Source organism: Haliotis cracherodii, unplaced genomic scaffold (genome assembly GCF_022045235.1).
Source record: "Haliotis cracherodii isolate W230 unplaced genomic scaffold, xgHalCrac1.p SCAF_16, whole genome shotgun sequence".
In the NCBI taxonomy this organism is placed as follows: domain Eukaryota; kingdom Metazoa; phylum Mollusca; class Gastropoda; order Lepetellida; family Haliotidae; genus Haliotis; species Haliotis cracherodii.
The window spans coordinates 25,935,179-25,947,572 of record NW_027266271.1 but is presented as its reverse complement, the minus strand read 5'-3'; the positions used below and the strand labels follow the sequence as shown (position 1 = coordinate 25,947,572).

The window sequence follows — 12,394 nt, the reverse complement described above, 5'->3', positions numbered from 1 at the left end:
CTTTTATTCTTTCTCTCTCTCACTCTGCTTAGCTCTTTCTCTTCCCTCCTCACACGCAGCATATTTCAACTACAGCATAATAAATACAATAAACCTCTTGTCATCAATACACATCATAATAGAAGTGGACGAACATGTCCAGATCACAAACAATAATCAATACAAATACCAATAACTGTACAACACATACAGGACAAAGAAATCTCACATACGGCCAGTCGTAACATTCCTATCAGCTTGCATTCGTTCTCATATATTCATACACACTAGAGAGAAATCAAATATTGTATATCTTATCCGAATAATCATGTGAAGGACTTAGACTGCATAAAATTAAACCGTTATCTAGTATCTAAATGTCTGAGGATAAAAAGCTGATGTACGTCAACATATAATATGAAGGTTATTAACTTAAACTTCTGATTAATATAAAAGCCATTAACAGGTTAATATATTCTATATGTGCGGGAGTGGAGTACGCGGGTGTCTAACTGTGTATGAATACTGTGACAAAAGTCCATAAAAATAACAACAAAAGAAAGTGCAACATAGACATGACGTGTGGGCAGTTGGTATAGAATGTAGATTGGGGTGGGGGCGCTTCGTGTTGAAGAGGCGAACTTGAAGAGGAAGAGTGACGTGAGTGAGTTTCATATGCTAATGGGCTGTATGGAATGCCCCATGGATCGCAAAGTACATTCATGGCGTTAAATATTTCTGTTCTATATAAAAATGGAAATAAAAAATAGTTCTTACCAATAAATGTTCCAATGAATGAAATAGATGAATTCTTCCAAGAAATAAATAATAAAATGTTCGTTTCAGAAAACAATTGTCACTACGTTCTTGAGAAATGTTTCTTGAGAGAGGATACTGCAGACAAACAATAGACACACTACAGACACACAGTAGAATGAAGAAAGCTGAGACCTCTGGTTCAGGCACTGATCTTGTAGTTGATGATATCTATCGAGGACTGTGTAATGCTTCACTGGTCGTATACCTTCCTAGTGGTAGAGGACGGTTGCGATGACTGAAATAAACTTCAGATTCTTCTTTTACTGGTATTCCCAGAAGTTGCCGGTCCCAGCTAATGGCGGAGGTGTGGTGACAAGGTCTCAGAGTAGGGAAAACGATGTAGACAATAATGATGAGCCGATATCAAGCTTTATGAAGTGAATTTCTATTATTCGTCTGGGGTCCACAACATCATCTACAACATCAGCCAAAACGTTGTTCACAACATCAGCCACAACTTCATCCACAGCACCATCCACAACAGCAACAACGACGGCCACAACAACAGCAATAACAACAGTCAGCATTCTGGTTCAAGTGGTACGTCTACTCTCAAGCTATTTCATAAAGCTTGATATCGGCTCATCATTATTGTCTACATCGTTTTCCCTACTCTGAGACCTTGTCACCACACCTCCGCCATTAGCTGGGACCGGCAACTTCTGGGAATACCAGTAAAAGAAGAATCTGAAGTTTATTTCAGTCATGAAATACCAGTAAAAGAAGAATCTGAAGTTTATTTCAGTCATGAAATAAACTTCAGATTCTTCTTTTACTGGTATTCCCAGAAGTTGCCGGTCCCAGCTAATGGCGGAGGTGTGGTGACAAGGTCTCAGAGTAGGGAAAACGATGTAGACAATAATGATGAGCCGATATCAAGCTTTATGAAATAGCTTGAGAGTAGACGTACCACTTGAACCAGAATGCTGACTGTTGTTATTGCTGTTGTTGTGGCCGTCGTTGTTGCTGTTGTGGATGGTGCTGTGGATGAAGTTGTGGCTGATGTTGTGAACAACGTTTTGGCTGATGTTGTAGATGATGTTGTGGACCCCAGACGAATAATAGAAATTCACTTCGTGTTGACTACCTTCTTTATCTTGGTGCTTTGGGTTTGAGGTACCGAGGATCGAAGCTCCACCAATATATCCGCCGTAGAAAATGTATGTTGTTCTAGGGGATACTTCTTCAATATACAACACAACTCCGTCTGCGGGTCCACAACGTTTTATTGTGCATGGGAGCTTCTAGCTGTTTCGTGTTCAGCTCCCAGATCTCAACTGCCAGCTCGCGCCGGTCTTGATGGATATATCTCTTTCTAACATTCATTACTATTCTTTATAAGGTAATACAGCTATGCCATGTAGTATCTCGTCCACACCTCACATGCCTCACGTGCAGTGGTCGTCCTGGTGATCTTACTCTTGGCCTTACAAGACAACAGCATGAAGTTGCAGTCCCACAACTCCAAGAGTATGTATGGCCGGCCTCCCGCATCCCTCACTAGCCCCCAGTGAAACAGCTGTCCAGTGCACGCCTGACCTGTGACCTGGTCACTCCCCCACGAGGGGTTTGCTCGAGGGAGAGGGGGTAGGAAATGTGCGCTACTGCCCAGCGTACACTGCTCGTGGTACATTGTATATTACCGCATGTGGTATACTGTATATATCTCTTGACATACTGTATACTGCATGTGATACTTTATTAGTAACATTTAGTTCTTTATTCGTAATATTTGACCTTCATTGTGTACTTTTGTCCCTTTTTTTAACTTTGTATTTTTCATCCGAATCGCCGCCCATACATAGGTATTGTTTTGTATTTTGAATTCATTATTCGAATGTTAATAATGACCTTTATTTGAAATATTCATTCTTTTTTCATAACATTTGACTATTATTGCATACGTTTGTCCTTTATTGCAACTTTGTATTTTTTGACTGAATGGCCACCCATGGTTGGCACCACACTTGTTGTATTTGATGGTTTATATCTTTATACTATTAGCTAGTGTTGGCGGAATGGCCACCCATGGTTGGCACCACACTAGTTTTATTTGATGGTTTATATCTTTATACTATTAGCTAGTGTTGGCTGAATGGCCACCCATGGTTGGCACCACACTAGTTTTATTTGATGGTTTATATCTTTATACTATTAGCTAGTGTTGGCTGAATGGCCACCCATGGTTGGCACCACACTAGTTTTATTTGATGGTTTATATCTTTATACTATTAGCTAGTGTTGGCTGAATGGCCACCCATGGTTGGCACCACACTAGTTTTATTTGATGGTTTATATCTTTATACTATTAGCTAGTGTTGGCTGAATGGCCACCCATGGTTGGCACCACACTAGTTTTATTTGATGGTTTATATCTTTATACTATTAGCTAGTGTTGGCTGAATGGCCACCCATGGTTGGCACCACACTTGTTGTATTTGATGGTTTATATCTTTATACTATTAGCTAGTGTTGGCTGAATGGCCACCCATGGTTGGCACCACACTAGTTTCATTTGATGGTTTATATCTTTATACTATTAGCTAGTGTTGGCTGAATGGCCACCCATGGTTGGCACCACACTAGTTTCATTTGATGGTTTATATCTTTATACTATTAGCTAGTGTTGGCTGAAACAAAAATTATATTAAATGTTGCACAATGCATTTTTGTATTTTATTTGGCCTGAAATAGTTTGTGTCAACTGATTTAGTCACTAAAATGCCTTTTCTGGCAGACTTTTGTAGGCTATTATGCATGAAGTGGTTATATTGTTTGGGTACGTTGAAAGAATGAAACTTGCTGTGCAGATCAGTCTAGTGGTAAACTGGTGCCTTTTGATGATTTGGGATTTTTTTAAATACTGAACTGCACTAGATATGTCATCTCCTGATGACTCTTGTTCAGAATGTAATAAAATTTGGTATTTGTTTAACTTCAACTGATATGTTCCATTGATTGTATTATTTGACATTTTGACCTTGTTTTCACGTGCACTAAAGTTGTCTCTGAAGGCATATTTAGCTGAGGCAAATTTGGCATGTATGCTTCTGGTTCAAATCATTAGATTTTAGTGTTGATTTGTATGCAGAAATGTTTTGATTGTCAATGCTGACAGCAATTGTTTTTATGTTTCTGTCTTTGTTGACAACTGTTGACTATCCAGGAGAGCTACAGTATACAGTGCCCCTATTGGTTAACCTCACTTGGTCGAACAATATACCTAATATAACAGACTTAACAATGTATTATTGCTTTGTTTGTTGTTTAACACGGACTCAGCAACATTCCAGCTGTTTGATGTTCCAATGTATCAAGACTAAGACAATGTATTGAGACCAAGCACCTGTTGTTTCCAGGGTGACTGGATTGCTGCCAACTATGGTCTTGGTATGAAGATTATCTGGGGTATTGGGGTGTTGGCAGCAGGTCAGAGTTCAACCATGACTGTGAGTCATTACCTTTGTTATCAGGATATGAATACCCTGAACATTTTACAGTGAAATATGAAAAGGTTAAGATCAAGGACACTACCAGGGCCCACTTGCACAAAACGATCTTAGCGCTAAGACTATTGTAAGCCTATGTTAAAGTATTGGAGTTAAGATCATCTTAGCGCTAAGATCACTTTGTGCAAGTGGCCCAGGCCATAAACTGGTGCATTATGATGGTGCTGGTCACTGCATCATCATGAAAGAAACTATCTACATCATAGCTCTTCCTCCAGAAACCTACTGTGCAGTCAGCTTATTTTCAAATGATTTATTCACATTTGAAACCACTAAATTGAAAACAGCTAGAGCCAATAGTTTTTTCTCTTAGATGAATTGTTTCAGCATACCATAAATTGATGCAGTAAGAAAATTTATATTGTATAGGGATAATAATTTATGAGTATCGTTACTTTTATTAAATCTGAGAATTATGTCACCGAAACAAAGAAATATTATTTTGTTGCTGTCAGTCACAAGAGAATGAGCAGGAACTTGGCACTCAGACAATATAACTACATGCCATGTGCTATGGGACTCATGCATGGTCAGGTGCGTTTAACAGTATATCTCGAAACATTGGAATTTTGTTTTGAAAAAAGGGGTAAAAATGTTAAGAGTCACAGTATTTGTAAACTATGTGTCATAACACTGTTGATCATTGATAATGTTTTCCTTACTATTTCAGGGGACATATGCTGGTCAGTTTGTGATGGAGGTAAGAAATGGTCTTATACATTATAAGTTGTATCAGGATCACGAGGGGTACATTGGGTTTTATGTGTCACACGTTAGGTTTTACACCATGAGCCAGAGCCTCTTACCACAACAAATTTATCTTAACGACATGTTCTAATATGACATTGTAAAATAATTGAAACACATTCAAAATTGATAGAAAACAGCTGTTCGATTGAGCAGAGCTTAGCTTGTGCCATGTCACGTGTTTTTTTTTACTTTTTATTCTGCCTCTCAGAAATCCATGTGCAGCTTGTCTAGCTCATGACAGGGTATAAGGGATTTATTCTCCGGCTGAGAAACTTATTTCCCTCCAAGGCGGAATACTTTGTATTTTATCAAGGTCATGTAAACTAATCAGATCGTGTCATTCTGAAGTTGGTATGACAAGGGATATACACATGTATGTAATAGGTGGGGACATAGGGAACACTATCCCAAGTAGACAGGTAAGTGCAAAACTTTGTAAATATTGCTCTTTTTTTTTAAATCATTTAGAATTAAATCATGAATCGAAACATTGTGTGTTGCACCATCAGGTGTAAATTTGTGATGCATCATTTCATCACTAAGATGTGTATGTGTATATTCTGCATATAATTTTGTTTTGTTTTGGGTAGGGATTTCTGGGAATTCGTTGGCAAAAATGGAAGCGGGTGTTGGTAACTCGGTCAATAGCAATGGTGCCCACCATCATCGTCGCCTTACTGGCGACAACCCAGCTGGACCAACTCAACAACTGGCTCAATGTCCTACAGAGTGTGCAGCTGCCATTTGCATTATTACCCATACTGCACTTCACCAGCAGCAAAAGGATTATGGAAAGCTTCAAGAATGGGAGGTAATTGAAATGATACTGATACACTAGTGAATAGTAGGCATACAACTAATGTTATTTCTCTGAATATATTTGCTAAAATTATTTCTCATGGTTGATTTAGACTGTATATGAAATGTGAAAATTGTGAGTAAGTTACAAAACTGAATATATGGAAGACATTTATATACATTTTTATGTGCATGATCATGTTTTCACAATTATAAAAATCTTGTTTGTTAAAGAGTGCTGCAAATGGTTGTGTGGATACTAGCATTACTAGTGATGGGCATTAACCTGTACCTCATCTACTTGTTTGTGGTAAGTAGAAAGTGATAGCAATTCACTGTATTGCGAACTTGTCAAATACATTCATGTTATATTACTAGAAAATCAATTATGTTCATTTGAAACATAAGCTTAAAAAGTGATAACTTGGACATATTGAAATATATCCCTGTGACCTCATGTCATATGAACTCCACTCTGTTGTTATGATCTTGTCAAGTATATGTACAGTTTTGATTTAAAGGTATATTTGGAATTTAAATGTTTTATCAATTGATTATATTAGCATCAGTTGTTACTTTAAGAGCAGGTAAACATCCAATAACAATATTTTTATTCGTAACACTAAATCCCTGATTTTTCTTACTTATCTAAAATTCAAGAAGAGAATTTATGGATGTCAACTTCTTTATTATAATAAAGAAGTTGACATCCATAAATTCTCTTCCTTATGTGTATCACTTCTAAATGCCTTTCAAATTTATTAAAATGAGATCCTTTACTCTGATACAATAGGTGAACTTTCTGATCAGCCAATCAGCATAAAGCTTCTAAATTCTCTGACAATGAGCAAAACATTCAGACAAGCATATCTGACTTCTTAGTGAAGATGTGAGGACACATCCGTAGAAAGTTGTTTCTCGGGAATGTTCTCATCAGCCTATCAGTGTCGAAGATTCAAAGTCCTCATACGAGTGAGCTAGTCTTTCAGACTAAAACGAACTAAAGCAACTAGTTCTGAATGTAGATGAAGAAGGTCATGACACTCTATTGTGATTTTTTTATACACCCTGTCTCCTCAGAGTGCCATGCCATGCTCCCTACAGGTCATACTATCCTTTTACAAAGCTGACATTTGATTGGCTCAAGAACCAATGCATGCTTCATTTTGTTTGGGCGGTCAAAGGTCTTTTAGGGTTCACCTGATGCAACCTCCTATGGAAATGTTGACAGATCTTCACATCGAGAGGAATCATATCAGAGTAAAACATCTGATTTTAGTTATATTGATGTATACGTTTCCTATTTCCAGGGCACCAACCAGCGCTGGTACATCTATGTTGTGGTGGCACTAGTGATCCTGGTGTACCTCACATATGTCCTGTATTTGGTAAGTGTTTAACATGCCAAATTGTGCCCTTAAGGTGGTACCGTATTCGACGTAATAAGCGCACAGGGCGCTCTCAAAATAAGAAATAGGGGGCTCTTATTTGAATATTATTTTTGTGGAAAAAAGAGAGTTGAAAGATAAATTTCGTGGTTTATGCTGACACACTGAAATGTTTATATGCGACAGATACATTTTTCCAGAATTCAATTGCCCATAATTAAGAATGCATATAACACATGAGTGCGTATTATATGCAAAAAAATAAGTCTTGTGTACATTGGTCAATCAGAAGGAGTGCTAATTGGGATTGTTCACTAGCCAATATCTTAGCAATTATAGCCGTGGGCGCTTATTACGTCGAATACGGTATGCGTATTTTGGAATACAGATCCGATCTTTTATTCACATCTAGATCATGGATCCATCCAATATATCAGTCTGTGAGACCTACAAGTCTGGCTTAACATTGCAACATATTCAGATACTTTTTCAAGTAAAAGAAACAAAAGATGGAATTACTTTTAATTTTCACCTTTGCTACCAATCATAATTGACATACAAAGAGTCTTGCTTGATAAGGGCAAATATAGGAAACAAATTAGTAAATTATTACACATTTTGAAGATTAATGGGTTGTCTTGGGACTAAAAGATGATCCTTGAAATGCGGATATCAGTGGATGTCCAATCACTGAATTTATACAAATGAATTTATTTTCAAAATTTCTTTTTTCAGGCATTAGGTTTGCAAGTATATTCATTGTTAAAGGTAAGTTCTTCATCAGTATGAGCACAGCCTTGTATAAGCTTAAATAGGTCCGTGGTATGAGCAGACATGTTGGATGATGGCAGGCCTCTTACTGTGGACCGGAACTAGCAGAAGCCTGATTGTCTTGCTGCTCTAGGAATAGACAAGGCCTTTTAGAAAGTGGTCAAATGTAACATATGGTAGTCTAGTTAAGTTGTCAAACTTCCATTTTTGTGGAAATCTTGGTGGCTGAGTGGGTTATATTTTTAGATCACTGACTTTGTGTGCTGGTGATTCCGTGCCGTACTCTGAGAGTGTGGGTTCGAATCACGAATGGGACTCCATCCAAAAAGTATTAATGTTTGTTTTTTACTGAGAAAGTGTAATCCCAAATGTTACCACATGGTACTGGCTGTTTTAGTTATCCGACAGTATTCTATCAATCTGATCTGCCTCACAAAGGGACAAGGTTTGATGAGGGCCCTGTTTGACTTACTAGAAATGTCAATTTTAAAAGATATGGAAAACTTTGAAGCATGTGTATGAACCTGATCAGACATGTATAAATGTCTGATATCTCTAGCCCCTTCCTTTCTGGCGTGATCAGGTAGCTTTCATCAAGTACTTACTGAAAACACATGTTAGCCTTGTCGGTACATTGAGTTCTGTTACAAGTGAAATAAAAGTGCTGATATCAGTGAAGTGTAGTTCTCATTTATATGAACACATCCGATAACAAAGTTCTTAAATTGATACCTTCTAAACGATATTCCCTTGGGGATTCTGGGGCAGGATAGGTTCCCAGCATGTTATGTTTGACATAAGAGGCAACCAAAATATAGATTTGGTTATTACAATGTGTGACCTGGCTGACTGTGTCATCGTTCCCCAACAGTATGGGCCGTTGTTCATGCTATCAACCACTGGGTGCCTGGACCAGGCTTAATTATTTCCAAGCCATGATATGTACCTCAAATAGTATTAAAGCATTAAACTTGCACACTCTGATGAGCTGACCTGATCATGTGCTCATGGTGGAACTCCCAATGTCAAATATTGTTGTTCATCACTTTGAGATAAGGGAGATAACTCCAGTCTGGTGGTGGAACTCACAATGTCAAGTATTACTGTGCTCATCAACTTTGAGATAAGGGAGATAACCCCAGTCTGGTGGTGGAACTCACAATGTCAAGTATTGCTGTGCTCATCAACTTTGAGATAAGGGAGATAACTCCAGTCTGGTGGTGGAACTCACAATGTCAAATATTGTTGTTCATCACTTTGAGATAAGGGAGATAACCCCAGTCTGGTGGTGGAACTCACAATGTCAAGTATTACTGTGCTCATCAACTTTGAGATAAGGGAGATAACTCCAGTCTGGTGGTGGAACTCACAATGTCAAGTATTACTGTGCTCGTCGACTTTGACGTAAGGGAGATAACTCCAGTCTGGTGGTGGAACTCACAATGTCAAGTATTACTGTGCTCATCAACTTTGACGTAAGGGAGATGATTCCAGTCTGGTGGTGGAAATCACATTGTCAAGTATTGCTGTGCTTATCAACTTTGAGATAAGGGAGATAACTCCAGTCTGGTGGTGGAACTCACAATGTCAAGTAGTGCTGTGCTCATCAACTTTGAGATAAGGGAGATAACTCCAGTCTGGTGGTGGAACTCACAATGTCAAGTATATGCTGTGCTCATCAACTTTGAGATAAGGGAGATAACTTCAGTCTAGTGACAATGTCAAGTATAACTGTGCTCTTCACTTTGACGTAAGGGAGATGACTCCAGTCTAGTGGTTGTTCTGACCGAGCATCATGCTCCTTTCTCACACTATCAGCTATGATCTGTCTGCTTCAGGGACAGAAAAATGCTGGTCCAATAGTCACGTCCTAGTGAAAAATAGTCAGGACAAGTACATAAGTTGATCTGACTGACTAAAAATGTATTATGTCAGGCTTTTAATTTGGTTTATCTCTAAAATAAAAATGGGGCACTATTGCAAGAATATTTGCCGCAGGAATTACGATTATCTTGTACTTTGAGTACCAGTGTCTTGGGGACCAGTGATGATCAATGGGCCTCACCTGAAATAAATTTGTGACAGCCTGCCAGCTCTGATTATTCTGAGTAGGTCACCTTGATATAGCTGTAATAAGACTAATACATCTGCCGATAGAGAGACACCCATTCATTCGCCCACTCATTCTACAGTTATGAGGAAACTGAACAACCATTGTCATAGCCAGGTCACTAGCATAAACATGATATGTTTTCCTGCTAGGAAGACAATATGAATTTGAAGAAGGAAATATGAACATGTGTTAAGGTAAATTGATATCACCAAGCAAAAAAATATCTTAAAATTTATATATTTGATTGTTTAATTGATGTCACAGGGCATGGGTCGCCTAGTAGTGTAAGACCCTGTAATTCAATATTTAGAGTAGTGTCCCTTGTCCATGCAAGGATTCGATGGTTCTGTGTTTGAATCTCTGATTTGCACAGAATATGATCTTTGGTTTGTCAACACCAAACCCTTGGTATCACCATGGAAAACAGACTTCTGGCTTCCTCCCTCCATTAAGTTGACCTTAATGTTGTGATATAGCTGAAATTCTCTTTCAAATTTACTCCAACTGATTGCTTCCTCAATCAAGATCTGACAAATCTCCATAGGAGTTGAACTTCCTGAAACGTTAGGCCCCATGTCTTTACCATGTCTTTCCCCAGTTGGGAATTTACAGTCTAAACAAAGGAGAGGTGAGATGAAATGGGGCTTACATTGCGCTCAAGATTATTGCACTTATATAGCATGGTGCAGGAATGTTTGTGTGTGTGTGGCTGCTTGTACTTGTTTTATCAGTTTTATAGTGCTAGCTCACTGAGATACCATGCTGCAGTTTAACATAGACACCCAGACTAGTTGCTTTCTCTGACCATTTGTTTTATCCAACCAGATGGTTTTATCCAACCAGTTGGTTTTATCCCCATAATGCCAAGCACTAGTCATAGTCACAACACGTACCATCTTTTAACGTCTTTAGGTATGGGATCGAACCACCAACCTTCCCTCAATAGTACACGACGTGACCTCCTACGGGGGTTATTCAGGTCTTATCAATTTGGAGTGAAGGAGCTGATTTTGATAAAAACGCAACTCTTTCACTGACTATATTCTTTTTCAGATGAAGCTTATGTCCAAATTAGGCATCAATACAGAGGTGTGCCTGAGCGAGCACCTGCAGCGAGAAAATCTCCGTTATCCAATCAGAAGCCCCGTTGAAAACACATCTTACAAGATGGGTGATGAAGTAACCAATGAGAGTGACCCTTTAAAAGAGGGTGGAGTCCGATCATATGGTTATGGGTCTTTTTGATAACTGTCAACTCTAATTAAATTAATTACATATTTTTTATACAAACTACTGTCCACCTATTGTTTTTCATGCATATTTGTTTGTACATGTATGTATCGTTGTATGTCACTTTATTATGTAATGGGTTGGCCTTTTCTTTCTTTTAAAGCTGCCACCACAGAGATTAATACTGGTAAAAAAAAAAGACTACTGACAATAGTCCAGTGTGTCAGATATTTGTCCAACTCTGAATATATTATGATATTAGCCTATAGATAAATTCTGTGTTCAAATATTGGAAAATGAAGTTTGATATTTCAGAAAGTATGAAATCACAGAGCTGTCTCTCATGAGGTTGCCAACCCCCCCCCCTCTTTCGGCATCCGGCATATCACTTAATTTGTCTTAAATATTTTATTGATTTGTCACTCTTTGCAAAATAAATACGAAAAATAAATTTCAACATCCGTAGGATAGATAACATTGCATGGCATCCAGCATATTGCAGTGCAGGATCCGGAATACCACATAACAGGGCTGGCACCAGCATCCTAAAAGGGGGTCGGCACCTTCTCTGATGTAACACTGTAATGGGATCTTGGCCATTTTCATTATAGTACTACCATATTCGACGTAATAAGCGCCCAGGGCGCTCACAAAATTAGAAATAAGGGGCTCTTATTAGAATATTATTTTCTTGGGAAAAAAACAGAGTTGAAATTTCGTGGTTTATGGTGACGACAGATATAAATTCCAGAATTTAATCGGCCATGATTAAGGGTGCATATAACACACGAGTGTGCATATACGCGAATAAAAAAGTCTTGTGTACATTGATCAATCGGAAGGGGTGCTAATTAGGATTGTTTACTAGCCAATATATCAGCAAATATCGCCGTGGGCGCTTATTAGAGCGGGGCACTTATTACGTTGAAATACGGTAACTCCATGCTGGTAATGTAGAAGTGTTGTTTGTTTCACCAAAAGCTACCAGGCAGTCCCAGCCGAATAACTGTAATGTGTCCATTTTAAAGAGCAGCATT

The 12,394-nt window shown here is 38.4% G+C and overlaps 1 protein-coding gene across 3 annotated transcripts in view; it reads left to right on the top strand.

Moving 5' to 3' along the window:
* LOC139464008 (uncharacterized) overlaps nucleotides 1-11,422 on the top strand; it is a 34,971-nt gene extending 23,549 nt beyond the window's left edge. For all 3 annotated transcript variants that reach the window (XM_071245514.1, XM_071245512.1, XM_071245511.1), the window contains exons 10-16: nucleotides 4,158-4,247; nucleotides 4,978-5,007; nucleotides 5,648-5,868; nucleotides 6,090-6,165; nucleotides 7,166-7,243; nucleotides 7,979-8,011; nucleotides 11,181-11,422. In XM_071245514.1, the coding sequence (XP_071101615.1) occupies nucleotides 4,158-4,247; nucleotides 4,978-5,007; nucleotides 5,648-5,868; nucleotides 6,090-6,165; nucleotides 7,166-7,243; nucleotides 7,979-8,011; nucleotides 11,181-11,372 (720 nt within the window). In that variant the 3' untranslated portion in view covers nucleotides 11,373-11,422. The remainder of the gene's footprint in view (nucleotides 1-4,157; nucleotides 4,248-4,977; nucleotides 5,008-5,647; nucleotides 5,869-6,089; nucleotides 6,166-7,165; nucleotides 7,244-7,978; nucleotides 8,012-11,180) is intronic.
* The last annotated feature ends 972 nt before the right edge of the window (nucleotides 11,423-12,394 follow it).